Source organism: Lissotriton vulgaris, chromosome 5 (genome assembly GCF_964263255.1).
Source record: "Lissotriton vulgaris chromosome 5, aLisVul1.2, whole genome shotgun sequence".
Taxonomy (NCBI): Eukaryota; Metazoa; Chordata; class Amphibia; order Caudata; family Salamandridae; genus Lissotriton; species Lissotriton vulgaris.
In genome coordinates, this window is record NC_141693.1 from 1,916,537,433 (window position 1) to 1,916,558,606 (window position 21,174).

The 21,174-nt window shown below is 46.2% G+C and overlaps 1 protein-coding gene across 1 annotated transcript in view; it reads right to left on the reverse strand.

The window, feature by feature from the left end:
- LOC147717712 (E3 ubiquitin-protein ligase TRIM39-like) overlaps window positions 1–21,174 on the reverse strand; it is a 723,224-nt gene that overhangs the window by 316,977 nt on the left and 385,073 nt on the right. The window contains exon 5 of the mRNA XM_086920555.1: window positions 11,637–11,746. Coding sequence (XP_086776681.1) covers window positions 11,637–11,746 — 110 coding nt within the window. The remainder of the gene's footprint in view (window positions 1–11,636; window positions 11,747–21,174) is intronic.

Here is a 21,174-nt window from a genome sequence, read left to right on the forward strand (position 1 = left end):
CTGCGTTTTAGCACCACTGCTGTTTAGCATTTATATCGCAGACCTTCCCGAGATGCTACGTACTACACGCAGTTTCACATCAAAGGTTGGAGGTAGGCACATTAGTTGCCTCATGTATGCAGATGATCTGGTGGTTATGGATCTTACACCTATTGGGTTGCAATGGAAACTAAATGCCCTAAATGCCTATTGCCCTGAAAACAAGCTAACAATAACTGTTGATAAGACTAAAACATTGTTTTTTGCCAAGATAAAAAGGATATTTGCATTTGTTTCTCGGTAATGTAAGATTAGAGCAGGTTAAAGAGTATAAATATCTAGGCCTAACCTTCTCGGATGATTTGAGGTGGAATAAACAAATGGCTGCTCGGAGGCTTTCCCTGTCTACAGTAGTGAATGGAGTGAAAAGGTTTCACCATAAATTTGACAGTCATACATTGGAACCACTAAGCAAAGTTATCCAGGGTAAGCTGATTTCACATGCCTTATATAGAGCAGAGGTGTTGGCTTTGGACTGGTGTACCAAAAGGGGAAGGTTAGACGCACTTCTCTAAAATTGCTTCTTGATCTCCCCAAAAATTGTATGATTTAAGCTGTAAGGAGGGAGCTGAGAACTGTAGCCTGCAGTTTGCTGGCTGATGCCAGAGCCTTGCGCATTGTAGCTGCTCTTAAAATTTGGCCCCCTTGTGGCAAACTGTCTGGGAAATGTTACTGGAGAGGATGACATCTATCTCTGTGAAAAGGAATCCTGTGACAATATTGCAAAAGAGTTTGAATGTTTCAGAGAGGTGTATTGAAGATGGGGAAGTGGTTTCCTTTAACTAGATAAAGAGCTCACTCAGGCTAAGTGCCACATAAACCAGTTGGAAAGAGGATCTGTGCCATCTTAATACTAAGAGCTCAGCTATTCCTTTCTTAGCTTCACAGAAGAGCACAGATTTGTTACCAACCTATGTAGTATCCCAGACATGCACGTGTGGAATTAAGTTTTGTGCTACAGGGTGGGAATTGATCCTGGGTGGTGTATTAAAGGATTGAAATCAGAGGTGGTTAAGCGCAATAGCCAGTGCCCCTTTATGAGAGAGAAGAAATACTCAGTGAGCCATTTATTGCTGGATTGTTTATTCTTCATGGAGAAAAGCAAAAAGATTCTTCAGCGTTTAAAAAACTACGGTATCCAAACCGGAGATGCGGGGCTAGAGCTTATTTATAGTCTTAGATTTTGAGATTTAGCTATCACTGTTGGTCAATCCTTGTGTAACATCATACCGACAGACCTGGCACTATCTTCCCCATAGGGTTGAAGATCTAGTTCTCTATGGATGTAATACCATTTAGTCAGCTGATGTTAAGTAAATCAGTGGATCCCCAAATAGGAAGGTTGTGAAAAGCTGCTATGCACATTGCACTTTAGAATCCTGTTTAGGGAAAATGTATGATTTGATGCTGATTAAATACATTACATTTTAAAATGGTTTTGCGGCAGAATGTATCGTTCTTATGTTGACCATTTTCATTTTTACTATTTTTAGTGAAATGTTACAAATGTATACGAGTACTTTTTTATGCCTTTTCTTTCTTTTATGAAAGTGTGTGTAATATTTTTATAAGAATATATTTCTTGGAAATAAAGTACTCTGAATTGAATTGACTGAAAGTGCAATGGGTCCCTGCTAACAAGGCCCCCAGTGCCAGTGCCATGGCACACCAAGGTACACTGCAAAAACTTTATGTCAGTCACTACTACAGCTTGCCTTAGAGCCCTTAGGCAGGGTGCAACATTTTTTATGTGACGGCACATATGCATGAGCAGCTAGGCCCCTGTGATGTCTAGTTCCATAGCTAGATATGGCAAGTGATCAGGCAGCAATCTTAAAGACATGTACTGGGCACTGTTCATTACGAGTTACCCAGCCAAATGATGGCTTCACTGAAACTAATCGTGTTTGGTATCAACACCTTGTCTTAATAAATCTCTTCAGATGCCATTACTAGATTTATTATGACATGCACCTAGCGGACACCTTAGATGTGCCCCCTGAAAACCTATTAGTCCTCTAGTGTGCTGACTGACTGGTATCTCCCAGTCTGGCACCACCATATATGAGTTTCTGACCCCCTGTAAGTTAGAGCACACGCTCTCAGAGGCAGGATCAATACCTGCTTGGGTGGAGGATGGTCACACCTCCTCCAGGAGGATGACTAGTGAATGAGCATATTGTACAAAGACAAGGGAACTTAATTTAAGTAGTCAGGGACCTTTGGGTGCAAATTATTTTGTGGAAACAACAGTCTCTCGCAACAAGAATGATTTTAAGGAAAGTACATATAGAGATACAATGATATCTATATTTTGCGGTCCAACTGGACAAAAATCCTTTTATATGAATTATTTAAAACAAAAACATACAAGTGGGGTCATATATACCATAAAGAAACTAAAAGAGCAGGCATTTATATTAGCTTGGCCAGAAACACAAATCCAAAATATGTCAAGAAAAGTTGCAGTACATCACCATAGCACATCATGGTAAATAATTTATTTGGTTGTGCCAAGGTGATCCCAACATTCTGCTTTAAGTCATCGAAATGTCATCGACTCTTGACACAACCGTATAAAATAATTACCAAGATGTGCTATGATGATGTAATGTAATCTTTCTTGGATTCACTCCCCTGCCTCTGCAGGCACCACAACGAAGCTGACCGGTCTGCTGCTCCTGACGTTCCACGTACTTTGAAAGGCTCAGAAACGCAGGTAATGGTTCTGCCATTCTCTTGAGGTTTGACCTGTCTTCTCAGCAAGTTTGAGGCCAGTATCCCTCGTCAAAACTGCCGGGACCAAACCCCTGTGCATGGCGTTGACTTACTATTGCCAAGGCTTGTTGGCTCTGCACTCCAGAGATCTTCGGGCACAAGAAGCTCCAGCCTCCAGCATCTCTTCCTGCCAAGATCTTTGTCCTCACTGCATACTCTGCACCGTGGTCGAGGGTCTTCTCTTGCTTCAGTGGGTTCTCCTGCTTGCTCAGGCCCAGCTCTGACTCTCCTGGACTTTATGACTCCCTTGGACCTTTCTGGTCCCAACGTTGATCATTCATTGTTTTTCATGTCTGTTTTTGCTGCCAATGTTGTTGGTGCTCCCGCCGGACACCGACTCCCTCGTTCTTGACTTTTGACATCAGAGAGCTCGTGAATGGCTCCTGGTCTTCCTTAGTGTCACCTGGTCCTCACAGCTGCAGAGACAAGGTCACGCTCATCACTGCTGCATCTTCTGTCATCGGTGATCATTGCTCTTCCATGCCTCCTGGTAACCTCCAAGTGGCATAGACTCTGTCCCCTCTGCTTGCAGGTTATTCTCTTCAAGAATCCACCCTGGAATTCCACCAGACTGTTGCAGTCTTTGCCAGCAGCATCTTTACTGTAGTCCTCCATTGTGGTGTACAGCGTTATCCGACGTCACTTCTCACCTATGCACCTGGCTTCCCTGGTGTAGGTAGTCTGGTTCCTGGGGTATCCATGGGTGGGGTGACTTTCCAACCTTCTGTCTTCCACTGAGTTTGTTCAGGGTCCACTGGGAAGGGTCCTTCTTCCAAACTACAACAGTGACTTTCCCTTTGACTACTACTGAGTACGCACCTGTATTTTCACTCTGCACACAGCCTCTTGGGGTTCCTGGGTACTTACCTTGGGTAGTTCCATGTGTACCCAGCTCTTCTGAGTCTCCTGGTCCAAGTCCCGACTTCAGTCGCAGTTAGCATTCCCCTTTCTTAGTATATGGTTTGGTCGCACCCTGGAGACCACCATGTATTGTGCTTACTTACGTCTTGCAATTTAAGTATTATTGTGTATTTTCTGTTGATATCTCCTGGTAGGAGGTATACCAATCTGTTAGTGAGTGTTGTGTAATCAATAGACATATTGTTATAACTATACTGTGTGGTTCTTTTTCGTTAAACCTACACTACATGATTAGGTCTGGTGAAAAAAGCTTTTTAACACTCTTTCTGGACTAAGCCTAAAGGCTGCTCTCCACAGCTAACACTTAGAGAGCTTTCTCTGGTTGTCTAAATCCACTAAATTCAGCATAAGGGTTGTCTGGATTAGTGCAAGGTGCTTCACTTAAATGTGTGCACCATATACTAAGCCAGTCTCCTACAATGAACCTAGGCTGCTTGATACTACAATTTGTGACAGGCATAATGTTGGTACTATACCATTTTCAAATATGTCCAGTTCTTTTTGTATTTATTTTTTTTTTTTTTTTTTTTTTTTTTATAAAACCTTTATTGATTGAAAAAAGCAAGGTACATCAATGCAAGGACAACGAGCAAATGAATTCCATATGGTACTACATGTGAGCATCTTCCCATGCTTAAAGTGGTATAGGAACAAGTATTGTTTCAACAGAAAGATTGACATTTACCCTGCACCCTCCCGCTTTCCACAACTAACCCCAACAGATATAAACTAAGCATTTCCGTATTCAATGACACATCCAAGTCTCAAATGAAGAAGCAAACTAAAAGATAGATTTGACTGCCATTGTGAGATCCTCTGGCAGTTTTGACAGTTTAACATGACATGACCATCACCTAAAACAACACAGGTGACCCCTGCGCATATCTGGCATCTGTATGTGCACTCTAAGGGGACAAACTCCCAAAGGTTGTGCAGGCATAAGATAACCAGTGCTCTTTACTAAAAAAATTACAACCCTCAACCCAAGGCTTGCGTTGCATTGGGATGTGCAGCATGTGTGTCCTCTGGCTCATCTCCCTCCCCATCTTGCTGTTGAAGAAGGAAGGACACAAAGGGGGCCCAGATGTCTTTCGGTCTGGATTTTAAAGGCAGTAGGTCCGCATAATCATGTAAGCGTTCCTGCCATGTGGACATGGTGCGGACCCAACATTTAAATTTAGGAGCTCGGCCCCTGCCCCATCTACATGCCACAAGGCGTTTAGCCAAAAGGAGGCGCTAGGAATTTCCGATGTACGGTTTCCACCGATTGTGTCAAGCCCAATAATGCCTTCAACTGACATGGGGTAATCGCAGTATCCAGCATGGAGGAGAGCTCTTCGAAAACCTGGTTCCAGTAGGAGGCAACTTGGGGGCAGCACCAGGCCAAGTGTATGACGTCGGCTCCAGCCGCTCCGCAACGAAGGCAGCGATCAGAGTCGTGCAGGCGGAATTTGTGCAGCCGAACAGGGGTATGGTAAAGTCTGTGCAAGAACTCATAATGTAGTAGTCTTAACCTATTGTTACCTGTGATCGTTTTCGTCTGTGTACAACTAAGCTCCCACTGTTCATCTGTCAATGGCTCATCAAGGTCTCCATCCCACTGCCGCCGGGCCCGGGGTACGATGGGTCGTGGCGCGTCCTGCACATGTTTGTACAGCTGTGAAACTATATGGCGTGGTGTATTTGTATGAACAAGGACGTGTAATGGCGCAAAGGTTTCAGGTTCTGCGGGAAAGGAGGGAGTAATAGCTCGGACGTTCTGACGCAGACGAGCGAACAAAAAGGTGTCCATAATAGAGGGTGACCTCTCCTTAAAAAATTGCTCACTAGTTCGAAAGATCCTATTGATATACAGATCGCCCCATGTGGAATATCCCAGTTCTCTGAGCAGTTTGCGACCAATGGCTTCGCAAGAGATCGGCAGCCTAGGATCAATATCCAGGGACAACTTGGGTGAATATAAAAAGGCACAGCCCAGGGTTTGTGTTATACGGGTCCATGCAGTCACAGTACAGTCGACAGTAGAAGGATCCCGTTCTCTGGGCCCTACCTTAGTGTGGATATATCCAGAACAGACCACTGGGGCCATATAGCCGTCCTCAACCGCTAGGTGTGCCATATATGGTGGGGGTGATACCAATATACAGCAAAGTGCGCTTGGGCGTAATCATAGTATCTTTCGAAGTTGGGAACCTCAAAGCCACCTAGGTGAAGAGCATGAGCGTGTCCAGCCCGAGGCGTGCCTGTTTCCCGCCCCATATCAGTCTCGTAATTTGGGACTTCAGGGAGCTAAAGAAGAATTTCCCTGAGTTGTGTGGAATGTTGACAAAGAGATATAGGAGTTTTGGCAACAATACCATTTTAGTAAGAGCAATCCTCCCAGCCATGGACAGTGGAAGGTGTATCCACTTAGTGACGCTATCTGTGATTTTATCGAGTACAGTTCCGTAATTGGCTCGCATCATGGCATCCTTCTGTCTAGAGACAGTTATGCCCAGGTACTTCAATTCATCTTGTTCCCAAACTAAAGGGAGTCAAGCTGATGCTGGTGGGTACTATCAGTTAATGGGAAGATGGCCGACTTGGCCCAGTTGATTTGTACCCCGGCTATGCCCCCGAATTTGGTAATTTCTCTTAACACCGGGTTTAAATTGTCTTGGGGCTTTTCAATGTAAAGGGTAATGTCGTCCGCGTAGAGCGAGACAAGCAATTGCCGAGCAGGGTAAATGAGGGATCGATGGTTGTGTTTCTGACAGAGCTTCACAGCAAGAGGCTCTATCGAAATGGCGAATAGTATAGGGGACAGGGGGCAGCCCTGCCGAGTGCCCCTCTGGACCGTGAAAGGGGTAGACCTCGCCCCATTAAGAAGCACCGTAGCTGTTGGCTGGTGATATAGGAGTTTGACCCAGTCTATGAAGCTAAACGGCATTCCCATATGCCGAAGCGTGCCCAATAGGTAGTCCCACTCCAGCTAATCAAAAGCTTTAGTGGCATCTAAGAACACCGCTACAGCCTCGCATTTGGGGTTGATGTCTTGAAGCACCGCGTGTAGGGTACGAAGGTTGTGTGAGGTTGCCCGATTCGGAACAAAACCGGCCTGGTCCGGTAAGACAAGGCGTTCCATAAGGAGATTAAGGCGCGTAGCCAACACCTTGGCTAAAATGTTGGTATCGCAGTTTAACAGCGATAAAGGCCGGTAAGAGTCGACTAGAGTGAGGGGTTTGCCTGGTTTGAGCAAAGAAGTAATGAGTGCCTCACGCATGGTGCGGGGCAGACTGCCTTCCTTCAAAGAGGCGTAGAAAACCTGCTTCAAAATGGGGGCCAGAATTGGAGCGAAGAGTTTGTAAAAGTCTATGGGTAGGCCGTCAGATCCAGGAGCCTTGCCTGGACACATGCCAGCGATAGCATCCGTTATTTCGTCAACTTCGAGCTCTAAGTGGATGAATTTTTGCTGGGTGTCTCCCAGCCAAGCCAGCGCGACATCCTCGAAATATGCTGGGAGGTCAAGGGGTTGCTATCCTGTGTGAGGAGTACAAAGTACTGTAGTGCTCCTGAAAAATACGTAGCTGATCCCGCAGGTTCCTATGCAGGTTGCCTTCAGTGTCTTGGATCGCAGTGACATAGTTTTGAAACCGGGGGGTTTGATCGAATTCGCTAGAGCCTTACCCGGCCTGTCTCCCTCCTCATAAATGCGAGCCATATGTGGTCGACCAAGGAATTTGCATTCCCTATCGGCTACTTGAGCATATTCTGTACGTTTTTCACGCATTCGGGCTTGTAATGGGCGGTCGTTGGGGCTTTGAGTAAGTGCATGTTCGAGTTCATGTAGGTCTGTTTCCAGAGCATGGAGGTCGGCACGTAGAGTTTTAAGTATACCTCCGCCCTTGGCTATACACCACCCCCTAACCGCAACCTTGAAGGCTTCCCATACTGTGGTGACACTATCTACTGAGGACATGTTGCGGTCGAAAAAGTCTCGAATGTCGCGTTCTAGCTCAGTGTGAAAGACGGCATCTTTGAGGTGCGCTGGGTTAAGCCGCCAATTCAAATAAGGTGAACATGTGAGAGGGATCTGAAGGTCCAGGAGGACCGAAGAGTGGTCCGAAAAAGTGCGAGCCAAGTGTTGTGTGTGCCAGGGCCAGGGCGCTAGACCAGCTGATATGAAAATGTAGTCTAAACGCGCCCAGGTAGAGTGCACAGAAGAGTAATGTGTGCCTTCACGGAGATTAGGATGTACATCTCTCCAGGAGTCTATGAGGCAGTTGTGGTCTACTATGTCAAGCAGCGTCCTTTGCGTGGTGGTGTAGTGGGAGGGAAGTGTGTTCGACCTATCCATCTGGAGATGCAATGTAGTGTTGAAGTCTCCCCCCAGATAATGTGTGTAATGCCCAACGCTTGGATCTTCCCCCATAGGACAAGCAAGGCAGTGGGGTTATCAACATTAGGGCCATAGTAATTGGCAAAAAGGATGTCTTGTGTGTACAGTCGTCCTCATACCAAACAGAACCTACCCTCGGCATCAATGTCCATCCCGCCGGGCGTGAACGCCACTCCACGTTTAATAAGGACAGTGACCCCTCTTGAGTAGGTGGAGTAGGATGAAAAGGTGCAACTCATTGCCCATCTGGATGCGAAGTGAGTGGTGCCACCCGGGGCCAAATGCGTCTCCTGGAGGAGGGCGATGCTAATGCCATGTCTATCAAGGTATCCCAACACCTGCCTGCGCTTTCTGGGGTCGTTTAAGCCACGTACGTTCCAGGTGGTCAGTGTAATGTGTTGCAGCGTACTATCCTTGCCCGTGGGACCCACTAATGTTAATGTCTATAGGTATTTGACGCGGACGTGTAGGTTGTGGTATAAGGCAAAGCAGTCGATTCAGTGAGTTCGACTCAGAGTGCTGTGTGCCTACAGGAAATGCTACAATAGGAAGTAGAAAACATTGCCCATTAAACCCTCCCCCCAACCACACCGGCATCCCCAACTTGCCGGGAAATACGATCCCACCCGTAAAGCAACTACTTAACAAAAGAAACAAGTCCATCCCACCAATACAACAGTGGAGGAAGTGCAGGGGTAAGCCCTGAAACTAAGTGGAGGGATGCTAGGGGCAATCGACCCGCCCGTATATCTCCCTACTTTCACCCACCGGCAGCTCAGCCAGTAGCTAAGCCCCCGAGCGTGGGACGGAGATGAACATCTGAGCAAAGGTATGAATGCAATAGTCAAGTAGTAAGATAGTCTTATACATCACCAAATAGTTCAAAGCGTTGGCACCAAACAGAAAAGACGGTGTGCTTCGTTGAAATTAATCCCAATTTCTAGAGTCAGTCCTGTTGGGAGAGTGGAGAGGGCGATCTGGAGTGGCGGCTGGAGTCCCCCACCTTGGCGGTCGCCTGTTTCTGTCTTTTGAGGTACTCCTCAGCCAGTTGTGGGGTCGCAAAAATGTGCTGCTTACCACTGTGTGTGATTTTTAGTTTGGCCGGGTAGAGCATGGCATAGGTGATATCCAGAGATTGTAGCTTTTTCTTTACTCCGGTGAATTTGCGGCGTGCTTCTTGTACCGCAGTTGTGAAGTCCGGATAAAAGGACAACAAGGTGTTCTCGTATGGGACATGATGCTTCTCACATGCCAGTCTCAAAAGTGTGTCCCTGTCCCGGTAATTGAGGAACCGGGCAATGATTGGGCGCGGAGGGGTGCCCGCTGGAGGCTGGGCTGCGAGGGATCGGTGCGCTCTCTCAATCGTGAGGTGCGCAGAGAAGGATTCCCTGCCAAAGAGGTCGGCTATCAGTTTTTCAATAAAGTCTTCCATTCGACCAGTGTTGGTTGTCTCCGCAAGGCCCAAAATTCTCACGTTGTTTCTTCGAGACCTGGCTTCGAGATTCTCGTTTTTATCCGCAATGACTTTGAGTAGCTTGTCCATTTGAGCGACCTGGTGGCCAGTAGACGTGGCGGTATCCTCAAGACCAGAGATTCTGGTCGCGGCCTCTTTCAAGCGAGTGTCATGCTGATCCAGTTTCGCCACGACCGCGTCCATTCTGGTGTTCAATGCATCAATTTTGGAGTCTATCGAGGTGAGGCTCTGGTTCATGCTGAGAAGAAGTGATTTCCAATCCTCATCTGGGGGGGCGGTGGCCCCGGAGGTGGACTGTTCCGCGTGCTGTGATTCCGGAGGTTTCCGGGCTTCATAGGGTAGCTTGGACTGTCGGGCATCGGTCCGCCCCATTGTGGAGTGATAGGTCCGAGACAACGATGTCAACCCAGTGAAGACGTAGGAGCAGCAAATGAAGATATAGTCCAGTATAGTAGGATGTGCAGTGGAGGAGAGGGGGGCAATCCGGAAGTGCAGGCGAGAAATGATTGGGCCCAAGGTCTTCTCTGGTTACTCTCGAACTGTAGCTAGCGAGGATGGCAGGCCGGGGCACTGGAGAAGCGGTGGCAGGAGCCGATCTGAGGAAATGAGAAGGGGGCGCACAGCCAGTAGTCTTGCAAACTGTGTAACGGGGACCAGAATCCTCTGGTATCTAGGCGTCTACCAACGCAGTCTGGGCCAGGGTGTAATAGATGGCAGCAGAAGCACCTCGGTGGAGAAGGAGGGAAGTTCAAAATGGCGGTCGATCCAAGATGGCAGCTATATCCCCACCGCAGATGAGCCACTGCAAGTCACAGCAATGAATCAGATAGCACAAAAATCAGCCATCCACATGGGGGGGGTTCATAAAGCCAGAGCCAGCCAGGTCCAGTGGTAGACCCGAAGGTCGCGGTGGGCTTCCAGGTGGGGCCAGCAAGCAGCACGGCAGAGCAGGGCTAGGAGAGCCCGACACCTGGGACAGATGGTGGTCGGCGAGTCGGGCACACTAAAGGCAAAGGGTGGCCACTGTAGCACGTAGAGGGGGGGGCCGGCAATGCCCACTCGTAAGTCCGGACAGGAAGCGCCTCTTCTGCCCCTCGAGGTGGGAGCGCAGCGAGATGGGGGGGGGGCGAGGCCCCGTAGCGGCTCCCCCAGCCCTATGGCCCCGTGGCCCTCAAGGCAGCCCTCCCCTTCGACAGCAGGCGAGGGGTCCAAAAGTACAGCTGAAGTGGGAGGCAGGTGGCAGCCGGCGATCACCACGGTGGTGAGGCCCAAAGCCCCGATCTGTAGTAGCTCTTCCCGCCGAGAGAACAACAAGGCACGGCGGGAGTGCGCCTCCGGTGGTTTAAGGCGTAATGGGGGCAAGAGGGTGAAAGCAGATCCCTCACCTCAGCTCCGGGTGGGCCGCAGACGTTTCCGGGCAGTGGACTGCGCTGTGCCGGGTTCCCGGCACGCGCCCCCTCCAATGGCCGAGTCGCGGTCTTTGTGTAGGCTTCAGCGCCGCGGCGCAGAGGATGCGCCGCGGCAGGGCAGCAATCTGTGGGAATGAGCGGCAGGCAGCGCGGCAGTTCCCTCACCTCAGGCTGCAGGTGTATCCGGACAGCGGGAGGCGCGTTGATGGGCTCCAGCCGCGCGCCTCCCCCGCAATCGGTTTTGCGGGCTTTTTAGCGGCACAGCAGCCGCGGCGTGGAGTGTCAGATGTGACTGGGCAGCAAGCTCCGGGAGTGAGCGGCAGGGTCCGCTGTCGGACAGAGATGGTCGTAGCTCGGCTTCTACAGCATAGAAGGTGACGGCAGACACAGTGGGAGACTCCTCACAACCACACGGTGTCAGCGGTGATGATTGCAGGCGTTTTAACAGCACTTCAGGATGGGCTGTCGGATCATGAAAGACTCAGAGGGCTGGAGCCTCACAGCAGCGCGGCCATCTTGGTCAAGCGCCATCTAGCGCCCTCAAATATGTCCAGTTCTTCAAGACCATTTTAACTTTCTCTCTCAAATAGAAAAGTTACCACATACATGTCTCCCATAAATGTCTAGAGTTAAGTACCTTTTAATTCCAGGAGCTTCTCCTGCAGTGCGGTATCTTCTCCAATGCCCTGCAAAGTCTTCTCCACAATCTCATCTTTCTTAGGCTTCGAAATCTTCACCTTATCACACCTGAGAATCAGAGAACAACACTGTAGATGACATTCAAACTTTACACCTGAGTAGGGTTTGGAGGTGAGTGTTTAGTGTTTTTTAAGCCATGAGATAATTAAGTTAAAAAGAGTAAAAGAAGAGAAATGGAGAACAGATGTCTCTACCATGAGATACCTTAGGGGTATCTGAAGCATACCAGATGCCAAAAACCGGTCCCCGGGAGCTTGTTTCCTTCCCAGTGTAAGAATTGGCTTCTGTAGTTTGGTTTGTCCTGTTCCCATCATGCACTGGGACAGGAACAGACTAATTTGCATACAGCCAGGTTCTGAAACTGGGATGGTGCAGTGAGCTAAAAAACGGTGTTGGATCTAGCCCTGATCTTTTGACTGGGTGAGAGCTTTCTGCTTAATTCAGAGACTCTGTCCCTCACCACCCCTTTTTGTAAATATTTTTGTCCACCCTAAGCGTGGAAGGGTATTCTCAGATGTGAGACCCTTGCTCATTGCACCATCAGGATTCAAGCAAACCGGGCCGAAGACGGCTGTAATGCCAAAAACCGGTCCCCGGGAGCTTGTTTCCTTCCCAGTGTAAGAATTGGCTTCTGTAGTTTGGTTTGTCCTGTTCCCATCATGCACTGGGACAGGAACAGACTAATTTGCATACAGCCAGGTTCTGAAACTGGGATGGTGCAGTGAGCTAAAAAACGGTGTTGGATCTAGCCCTGATCTTTTGACTGGGTGAGAGCTTTCTGCTTAATTCAGAGACTCTGTCCCTCACCACCCCTTTTTGTAAATATTTTTGTCCACCCTAAGCGTGGAAGGGTATTCTCAGATGTGAGACCCTTGCTCATTGCACCATCAGGATTCAAGCAAACCGGGCCGAAGACGGCTGTAATGCCAGAAACCGGTCCCCGGGAGCTTGTTTCCTTCCCAGTGTAAGAATTGGCTTCTGTAGTTTGGTTTGTCCTGTTCCCATCATGCACTGGGACAGGAACAGACTAATTTGCATACAGCCAGGTTCTGAAACTGGGATGGTGCAGTGAGCTAAAAAACGGTGTTGGATCTAGCCCTGATCTTTTGACTGGGTGAGAGTTTTCTGCTTAATTCAGAGACTCTGTCCCTCACCACCCCTTTTTGTAAATATTTTTGTCCACCCTAAGCGTGGAAGGGTATTCTCAGATGTGAGACCCTTGCTCATTGCACCATCAGGATTCAAGCAAACCGGGCCGAAGACGGCTGTAATGCCAGAAACCGGTCCCCGGGAGCTTGTTTCCTTCCCAGTGTAAGAATTGGCTTCTGTAGTTTGGTTTGTCCTGTTCCCATCATGCACTGGGACAGGAACAGACTAATTTGCATACAGCCAGGTTCTGAAACTGGGATGGTGCAGTGAGCTAAAAAACGGTGTTGGATCTAGCCCTGATCTTTTGACTGGGTGAGAGCTTTCTGCTTAATTCAGAGACTCTGTCCCTCACCACCCCTTTTTGTAAATACATACCAGGTGGTAAGCATGAATCTTTCATGAAGACATAAATTGGAAAGGACTAATGGACATGGATGGATGAGGTGGCTAATGAGATGAATCAATACCTTCTAAGGTGCAACATTGAATGGAGCAGTAGGTTTGGTAGTATGTTTTGCTTGGAGAGCATCTCCCTGTATCAGTGTAATCTGAAGATACAAGAGTGTTCTACAAGGACTTAGAGTTGGATGTCACAGCTGAAAGTAGAGGCTGGGTTTGTACATCTACTGCTCCTGCTGGGGTTAAGTAATTACGTAATAGGATTCTTGAGGGGCGACTTAAAGGAACACTTATGCGGCAAGGATGGGATGTCTTGTATGTACTGAAATTTACAAGCATCTGTGTTGTGCAAACCCACAAGTGCCATGTTTCAGGCTCTGAAGTTGGGCTGACTACCAACAGTATCCACAGTTCTCCATTCAGTGGAGTGTATATCAACTCTGCAAATATGTATTGTACAGCAAACACAAAAACAAAATATATATGGCAACACCTACCAGGAGCAGCCCAACTTACTGTAAATGGGCAAGAAGGGTGAAGTCCTTTCATTTTGTTATTATATAATTTCTAGTACTTTTAGCATTTATTTAGGTTTCAATATTGTTGTTATTTGTTTAGGGTTCGTAAACCCTAGGGACTTGTGTGCCCTTGATGGAATTGCTGCATCCAGGCAGGGTTCACTCACCTGGACATGAGTCCAGACTCTGAGGTGGTGGGGTGAAGAAGGGTCCATAATTCCTTGCTTTAAGTTATTTGATAAACACATGTGGTCCCTTTGTGACATCCCTGCATGATCTAGTGTATCAGGGGATGATCTACCTGTCCCCCATTGATTCATACTCCCTTTTTACCTGGACTTGTGGACAAAGCAGTGAGCCCTAGAATGGCGCTTGCAACAGACATTTTCTACCAATCAGAGCTTTGGGGTTAGTGAACCGCAAACCCGAATTGGACAGTGGGAGTTAAAAGTTCACTCGTCCAATGGGGTTACATGCATAGTCAGTGTACAAAGATTCAAGGAGTCTCTAAGGAGTAACCATCCAAATATCTCTCACTTTTAACCAAGTAACTATGGGCCCGATTCACAGAACTAACTTAAGACAAAATCCTAAACTTACTACTTTTGTATTCACAGAAGTTAGGATTTTGTCTTAAGTTTGTCTTAAGACAAACTTAAGACAGACTTAAGACAGACTTAAGACAAACTTAAGACAAACTTAAGTTAGGATTTTGTCTTTAGTTTGTCTTAAGTTTGTCTTAAGTCTGTTTAAGTCTGTCTTAAGTCTGACTTAAGTCTGTTTTAAGTCTGACTTAAGTCTGACTTAAGTCTGTCTTAAGTCTGTCCTAAGTCAAACTTAAGACAAAATCCTAACTTTACTACTACTAAATGCCTTCTGTGAATACCAAAAGTAGTAAGTTTAGGATTTTGTCTTAAGTTAGTTCTGTGAATCGGCCCCATACACCTCCACCGCTGCAATGCACAGTGTTGACATAAATGATGTCAGTTGCAGTGATAATCTCAATAATGTCACAACACATGTCTGAGTGATATAATATGTGAGGTAATTAGCAGTGCATGGCAATGGCAATGGCTCAAGTTATAGTGACTTTAGGGCAAAAGTTATAGTTGATTAATTTAAGTGGTTTTGTTTCTTTAAAATGGTATATTTTAACTGACATTCTCAACAATGATAACGTTGCTTTAACATAAAGTAAGATTTCCATTGCTGTAATGGAATGTGGTTGGAAGCAGAGCATTGGCCTTTGACCAGGGGCTGCGCCTTTCTCCCTTGAGGGGCCCAACTTCCCACTGAGCACGGCCTTCGGCTGTGCAAGGTTGTAGTTGAGCACAGCGCCTTGCCTGTGGCCAAGCCATGCGCCCAACCTCCCACAGGCACCCATCCCCTCACTGCGCATAGGCTTCGGCATGCACAATGTGGGCATGGGTGCAGGTTGTGGCCTGAGGCTGGGCGGCATGAGTTTGGGTGAAAGGGCTGGCCTGCAGTCAGAGCCCACGCCCAGCCCCACGTAGTCGCATACAGCTGACTGTTTGTAACAATACTAAGGATGTTACTTTCAGTAAGAGGGCATGGTACAGCCCCCGCAAAGTTCTTCTTGCCACACAGAACAAGAATGATGAAAGCGCTCAGAGAATGATTTGTGTCACCACCTACTGTACACAGAGCAATGCCATCCGCAAAATTGTTAATAAGCATTGGGGCTTGATAGCTTAGGACATCAATCACATGAAGACAGCATATTTCAATAAAAGGTGAACATTATGTGTATAGGAAAAACCCACACAGTACAGATCATTCATACATGGTTGACAAATCCAAAGCAATTAGCAAAGGGTTACCATCAAATTGACTAAATGATCAGTCCTATCATTTGGCCAAACCCAGGTACATATCAGGCGAGCCCCCTGATCATTGGGACATCAGGCGCTGCACCATTTGTTGCTGGTTAAGGATTTGGTCCACCAACACAAACGAACCGTCAATGATGGCTGATCTTTGATGGTCAAGTGAATAACAGCGCAACAGAAAATATAGTGACTTTAAAATAGGATGGAGTGTCCTCCTACTAATAACTTTATTCTGCGGACGAACCACACCTCCTAATTAAAAAAATAGAACAGTGCAAGAGAGACAGTCAACAAATATCTGTCTAGTAACGGGCCAACATGTTTCTGCCTATCTGGTATATAATCCCATGGCATTCGTCAGGGCCTCTGTTCTTTCAATAGTTGCACTAGTAGTAATGAAACAAAAGAAACACCACCACCACCAAAGTGGGAAAAGTTAAAATGGTTGAATACGGTACAACCTGTAACAACCGAAGACATTAGCCCTCCATGTCAATTGGGAAATACGAATTCTATGGAGGAAAATGTGTAGTCGTTAATTGTAAACTTGCTGTGTCAATCATCTATACAATATGTTTCACCAAAAGCAATAAAAGAAAATAATGTATTCATGCTCACCCTTCATGGTAGGGAAATGGACCTCACCTCACCTGTACCTTGCTCAGGTTATACGAGGCCTGCACTACATAAATGTAAGAAGTAAAACAGAAATAGAGCACCATAAAGCGTAGTTACACAGCCTTTTGAAATGCCCAACATCATTCCTGTACAACAAATCCCCTTATATCTAGAGACCAACATGTGAGGAGACTCCAGCACTCAAACTATGTGTGCCCAGCCTCAAAGCCTCCCAGGTCTACCTTCTAACACGAATATGTGCTCATACAGGTTAATTACATGTTCCTAGTGGGACTAGTAGTAAGCTACAAACTCTATCAACATTATTCATTATGGCTAAGTTTTCCATACTTAGAATCCTGTGACTCCTAATCAGTGTGGTCAGCTGTAGACTCACCTATCCGTCGGTACCTCAAGCTCCCATCTGAGTCTTGGGGGAGGCACCGACTTGTAGCTGGTCTCTTCTTTAATAGTTTCTCCGGGGTTTGTTGGTATGGTAACCCTCCGCCTCCGTTTTCAGAATTTCGTAAAACCAGAGCGGTTTTGTTAGTCCCCAGTACTTATCCCTGCTTATTTAGTGGCATATAACACAAGAACATTATTATTCACCCCGTTTTTAGTAAAATATGAAGCGCACTCCTTTGCGCTCGAAATCGCGCTCGGGACTACTGAGTGAAGTCATCCCCTCCATATTTGTAGTTCGTTTAAACATAGTTGCCATGGGTGATCGAGGGCGCATTAGGTGTTACGATCATTCGCCCGGACATGCTCTGTTTCCTAGTTATGCCAGCGATCTTCTCTAGGAAACAATAAGTGAAGAGCTCGGCATTGCGCTCGATGGGAACGCGAGATCACACGCGTTGGGGGCACCCCGTTCCAAAGTACAAGACGCTCTGTTTTTTACTCCAAGTCTCGCGAGATCTTATACACTCCGAACCACACAATGACATCATATCGCCCATTGCGGTAGTTTCCTTACTATAACGATTTCGGCAACAAATCTATATGGCTCAAAGTTTGTCAAATAAGGTATCTGAATAGCCTATCTTTATCTTAAGATTAAATTGTATTTTTAAGTTTGGGTGTAATCAATATTCTATGCCTAACAAACAATAAGGCTGTAGGTATTACTGGATAAAGTCGTTGTATCCATAATATTAGTTCTCGCTCACAGTGTATACCAAGTGACACAGGCTACCAATAGATAAAAGAACAACCTCTTGCCCATATTAATGGTACAGATCCCACTGCTCCTGAGGTACACATACAATTGTTTTGATATAGAAGGTCATATTTATAAGGTCTGTATTAATCGTGATGATACATGCCATAGCAACACTTTACCTAGGTCCTCTACGTGGTAGTAAAACATGTGCCACCCCGCGTATATAATTATGTTCATTTCTGTGATGTATAGCATCTATATTTGGTGTTAAAGGGATTTGTTGCACAGGAATGATGTTGGGCATTTCAAAAGGCTGTATAACTACGCTTTATGGTGCTCTATTTCTTTTTTACTTCTTATATTTATGTAGTGCATGGCCTCGTATAACCTGAGCAAGGTCCAGGGGAGGTGAGGTCCATTTCCCTACCATGAAGGGTGAGCATGAATACATTATTTTCTTTTATTGCTTTTGGTGAAACATATTGTATAGATGATTGACACAGCAAGTTTACAATTAACGACTACACATTTTCCTCCATAGAGTTCGTATTTCCCAATTGACATTAAGGGCTAATGTCTTCGGTTGTTACAGGTTGTACCGTATTCAACCATTTTAACTTTTCCCAGTTTGGTGGTGGTGGTGTTTCTTTTGTTTCATTACTACTAGTGCAACTATTGAAAGAACAGAGGCCCTGACGAATGCCATGGGATTAAATACCCGATAGGCAGAAACATGTTGGCTCGTTACTAGACAGATATTTGTTGACTGTCTCTCTTGCACTGTTCTATTTTTTTAATTAGGAGGTGTGGTTCGTCCGCAGAATAAAGTTATTAGTAGGAGGACACTCCATCCTATTTTAAAGTCACTATATTTTCTGTTGCACTGTTATTCACTTGACCATCAAAGATCAGCCATCATTGACGGTTCGTTTGTGTTGGTGGACCAAATCCTTAACCAGCAACAAATGGTGCGGCGCCTGATGTCCCAATGATCAGGGGACTCGCCTGATATGTACCTGGGTTTGGCCAAATGATAGGACTGATCATTTAGTCAATTTGATGGTAACCCTTTGCTAATTGCTTTGGATTTGTCAACCATGTATGAATGATCTGTACTGTGTTGGTTTTTCCTATACACATAATGTTCACCTTTTATTGAAATATGCTGTCTTCATGTGATACATACACCCCGAGATTTTGGTGACTCGGATTGACAGTGCAGCCACATAATTAAGCTGGTAGACCCCCTGTGTTTTTGTGTTACACATATAGAAGTTGCTGGGGATAATAATCAGGTACGGGTCTTTAAATCACATATCCCTTGGACCCTCTCTGAACTGTCTTGTTGTTGAGCTTAGGACATCAGCCATCATGACCTCCCCATGCACTCCTTCAAGAAGGCAAAAAGCATCAGGAACATTGTAGTAACCTCTTTTTCGGAAACCTCCGAACAACAAACATTACAGACTCAGTGGAATTTACCTGTGACCACAGGTCATTTCAGATGCGGGCTGTAAAGCCTGTGAATTAACCTCACAATCCAAGCAATTTACCTACAAACAACACACAGTAGAGCTAAAAGCATTTACTAATTGCAACACAAGCAATGTAATCTACTGCATTACATGCCCCAGTGGGCTCATTTATGTTGGACAGACCCAACAGAAGGTCAAAGTAGGGAATTTGCAACACTGCAGCAGATTGAGGTGTGAGGTATAGGGGGCTCCACTAGTTGACCATTTCAGGGTAGCGAAACACAAACCGGGTGACCTGAAGTGGGCTGTACTAGAATAAGTGGTCCTAGGTCCAAGGGGAGGTAACATAAGCTCCATCCTAAATGTCAGGGAAAGCAAATGGATGAGCCGCCTTGATTCAATCGCTAATGGGCTTAATGAACACGATGCTAACTATGCCCAGCTAGCCTGTCTTTAATAATATACTTTGGCTTGCATTGCTTTCGCTATGTATTCTCTTTCCCCTGCAGGTGAACGGCGACAAGCAAGATGACTGATAAATCTATATGTGTTTGTACTGCTATGTCTCTGTACCCGAATACTGTATAATTACACCAGCTGTACAATTTCCCGTTAGTTATGTACTAACAGACATGCAGATATACTTGACATATATCATGACTATATACAACTCAGCCACTTAGGAATGGTAATTCTAATATGATGCGCTGCTAATTTATAAGTTTTAGTTAGGGTATATGTTGTTCACCACAACTCTGTGTATTGATAACAGGCTGTATAAATTCTTATTGACTGTGCATCAGCTGTTATGCAGGTACACTAGATGTATATCCCAAGGCCACTAAACTAAGCCACTTAGTAATGTTTACCCTATTTATGTGAAGCTCATTCGGCACTCAGCACAGTATGTTCTGCCCGTTTATATTGTGACACTGTAACCATCGCACACACAATATATTTCTATTTAATCCCTTTAATATTCCCTGGGAACCTACTCTTTTCCGTTTTTAAAGCAATGGATCTGTTTTTTGCTTAGACCGATTTTCCGTCAGTCTAGTCTTTCCATTGAATTAATAGTGACACGGAGCCCGTCCGGTGCAGCTGGTCGCTAGCATCCAGCGGCTGCAGCGCTTTCCGGGACACGTGCACGCTTCCTTTTTAAGCGCTCCGTAACGGGCTGCCATTCTCTTGTGATTTTTTCCGGAGACAGCAGCATCCCTCGCGTTAAGCGATTTCCACTCTAGTCTGTAGTAGGGCTTTGTCTTTTCAACTTCTGGACAACCTTTTGAGTAGTGTAGAGTACCTACACTGAACGTGTGCTAATACGATCCCTTTTTAGATTAAAACACGGGGATTATTATTGAAGCTCAAGGTCACGGAGGATCGGTGAGTTATTTACCAGTACTCTGCTTGTTAATCCTTTACTCGTCGAGCCTATAGCCTCAATATGTGCATTATGGATGCAACATATATATTTCCCATCACCATTTTTTCAGAATCAGAACGCTCATAATCGGAATGCACAACTGACCCTACAAGAGTTAATTGGTTGTGGTGTGTTTTGAGATTTGGGATGTATCTGGGGAGTAGTGTTTTTGTATTCTACACCATATTAGGACGCCAGTTTGTTTTCATACGATAAGGATTGGTTTTGTACTGATTGTGACACATGAGGAAGATAGTGTTTTCTTATCCCCCTCCTTTGGATATTTAAACAATTAGCTTGGCATGTGTGTACGCCCTCCCTTATTTTACTCCATTTTTGTTTGATTGATGTAAATGTAAATGTGCTGGATTTGTAAAGCGCACTGCTGGCCGTAAGCGTCCTGGCGCTGAAGACCGCTGGGGAACCCGTCCTGGCTTTCCCTGTGAGATGGACCCTTCTGGGTATCTCCAAGGTGAAGCCAGGCATCCCCGGCGTCTGTGGGGGGCCGTTGTAGAGATGAGGCAAGCTTAATGCCCAGAGTTGCCGAGTGTGATCCGTGGTTAGAGTAGGCACCGAGGCGAGAATTATCGAGTCCGTTGACCCTGGTCCACGACCCTGCCGCGTCGGGAATTGAACCCTGCTCCCGGGCCGTTCTCTGCTTCCGGGTCTGCCGCCTCTAACCAGTGAGCCACACCACTCCACTCCACTGATGCTTGATTTAACTTTTGACTCAGACTTTTATGTGTATGGCAACCATTGATGGGCCACGTATGGATACACCTTATTCCTCAGGTGATATCGTGCTCTCCCTGTCTCACGAGGAGCCTACCGGCCCATTTCATTTAGCTGAACAAGCGCCACCGGAATTGGGTGGTT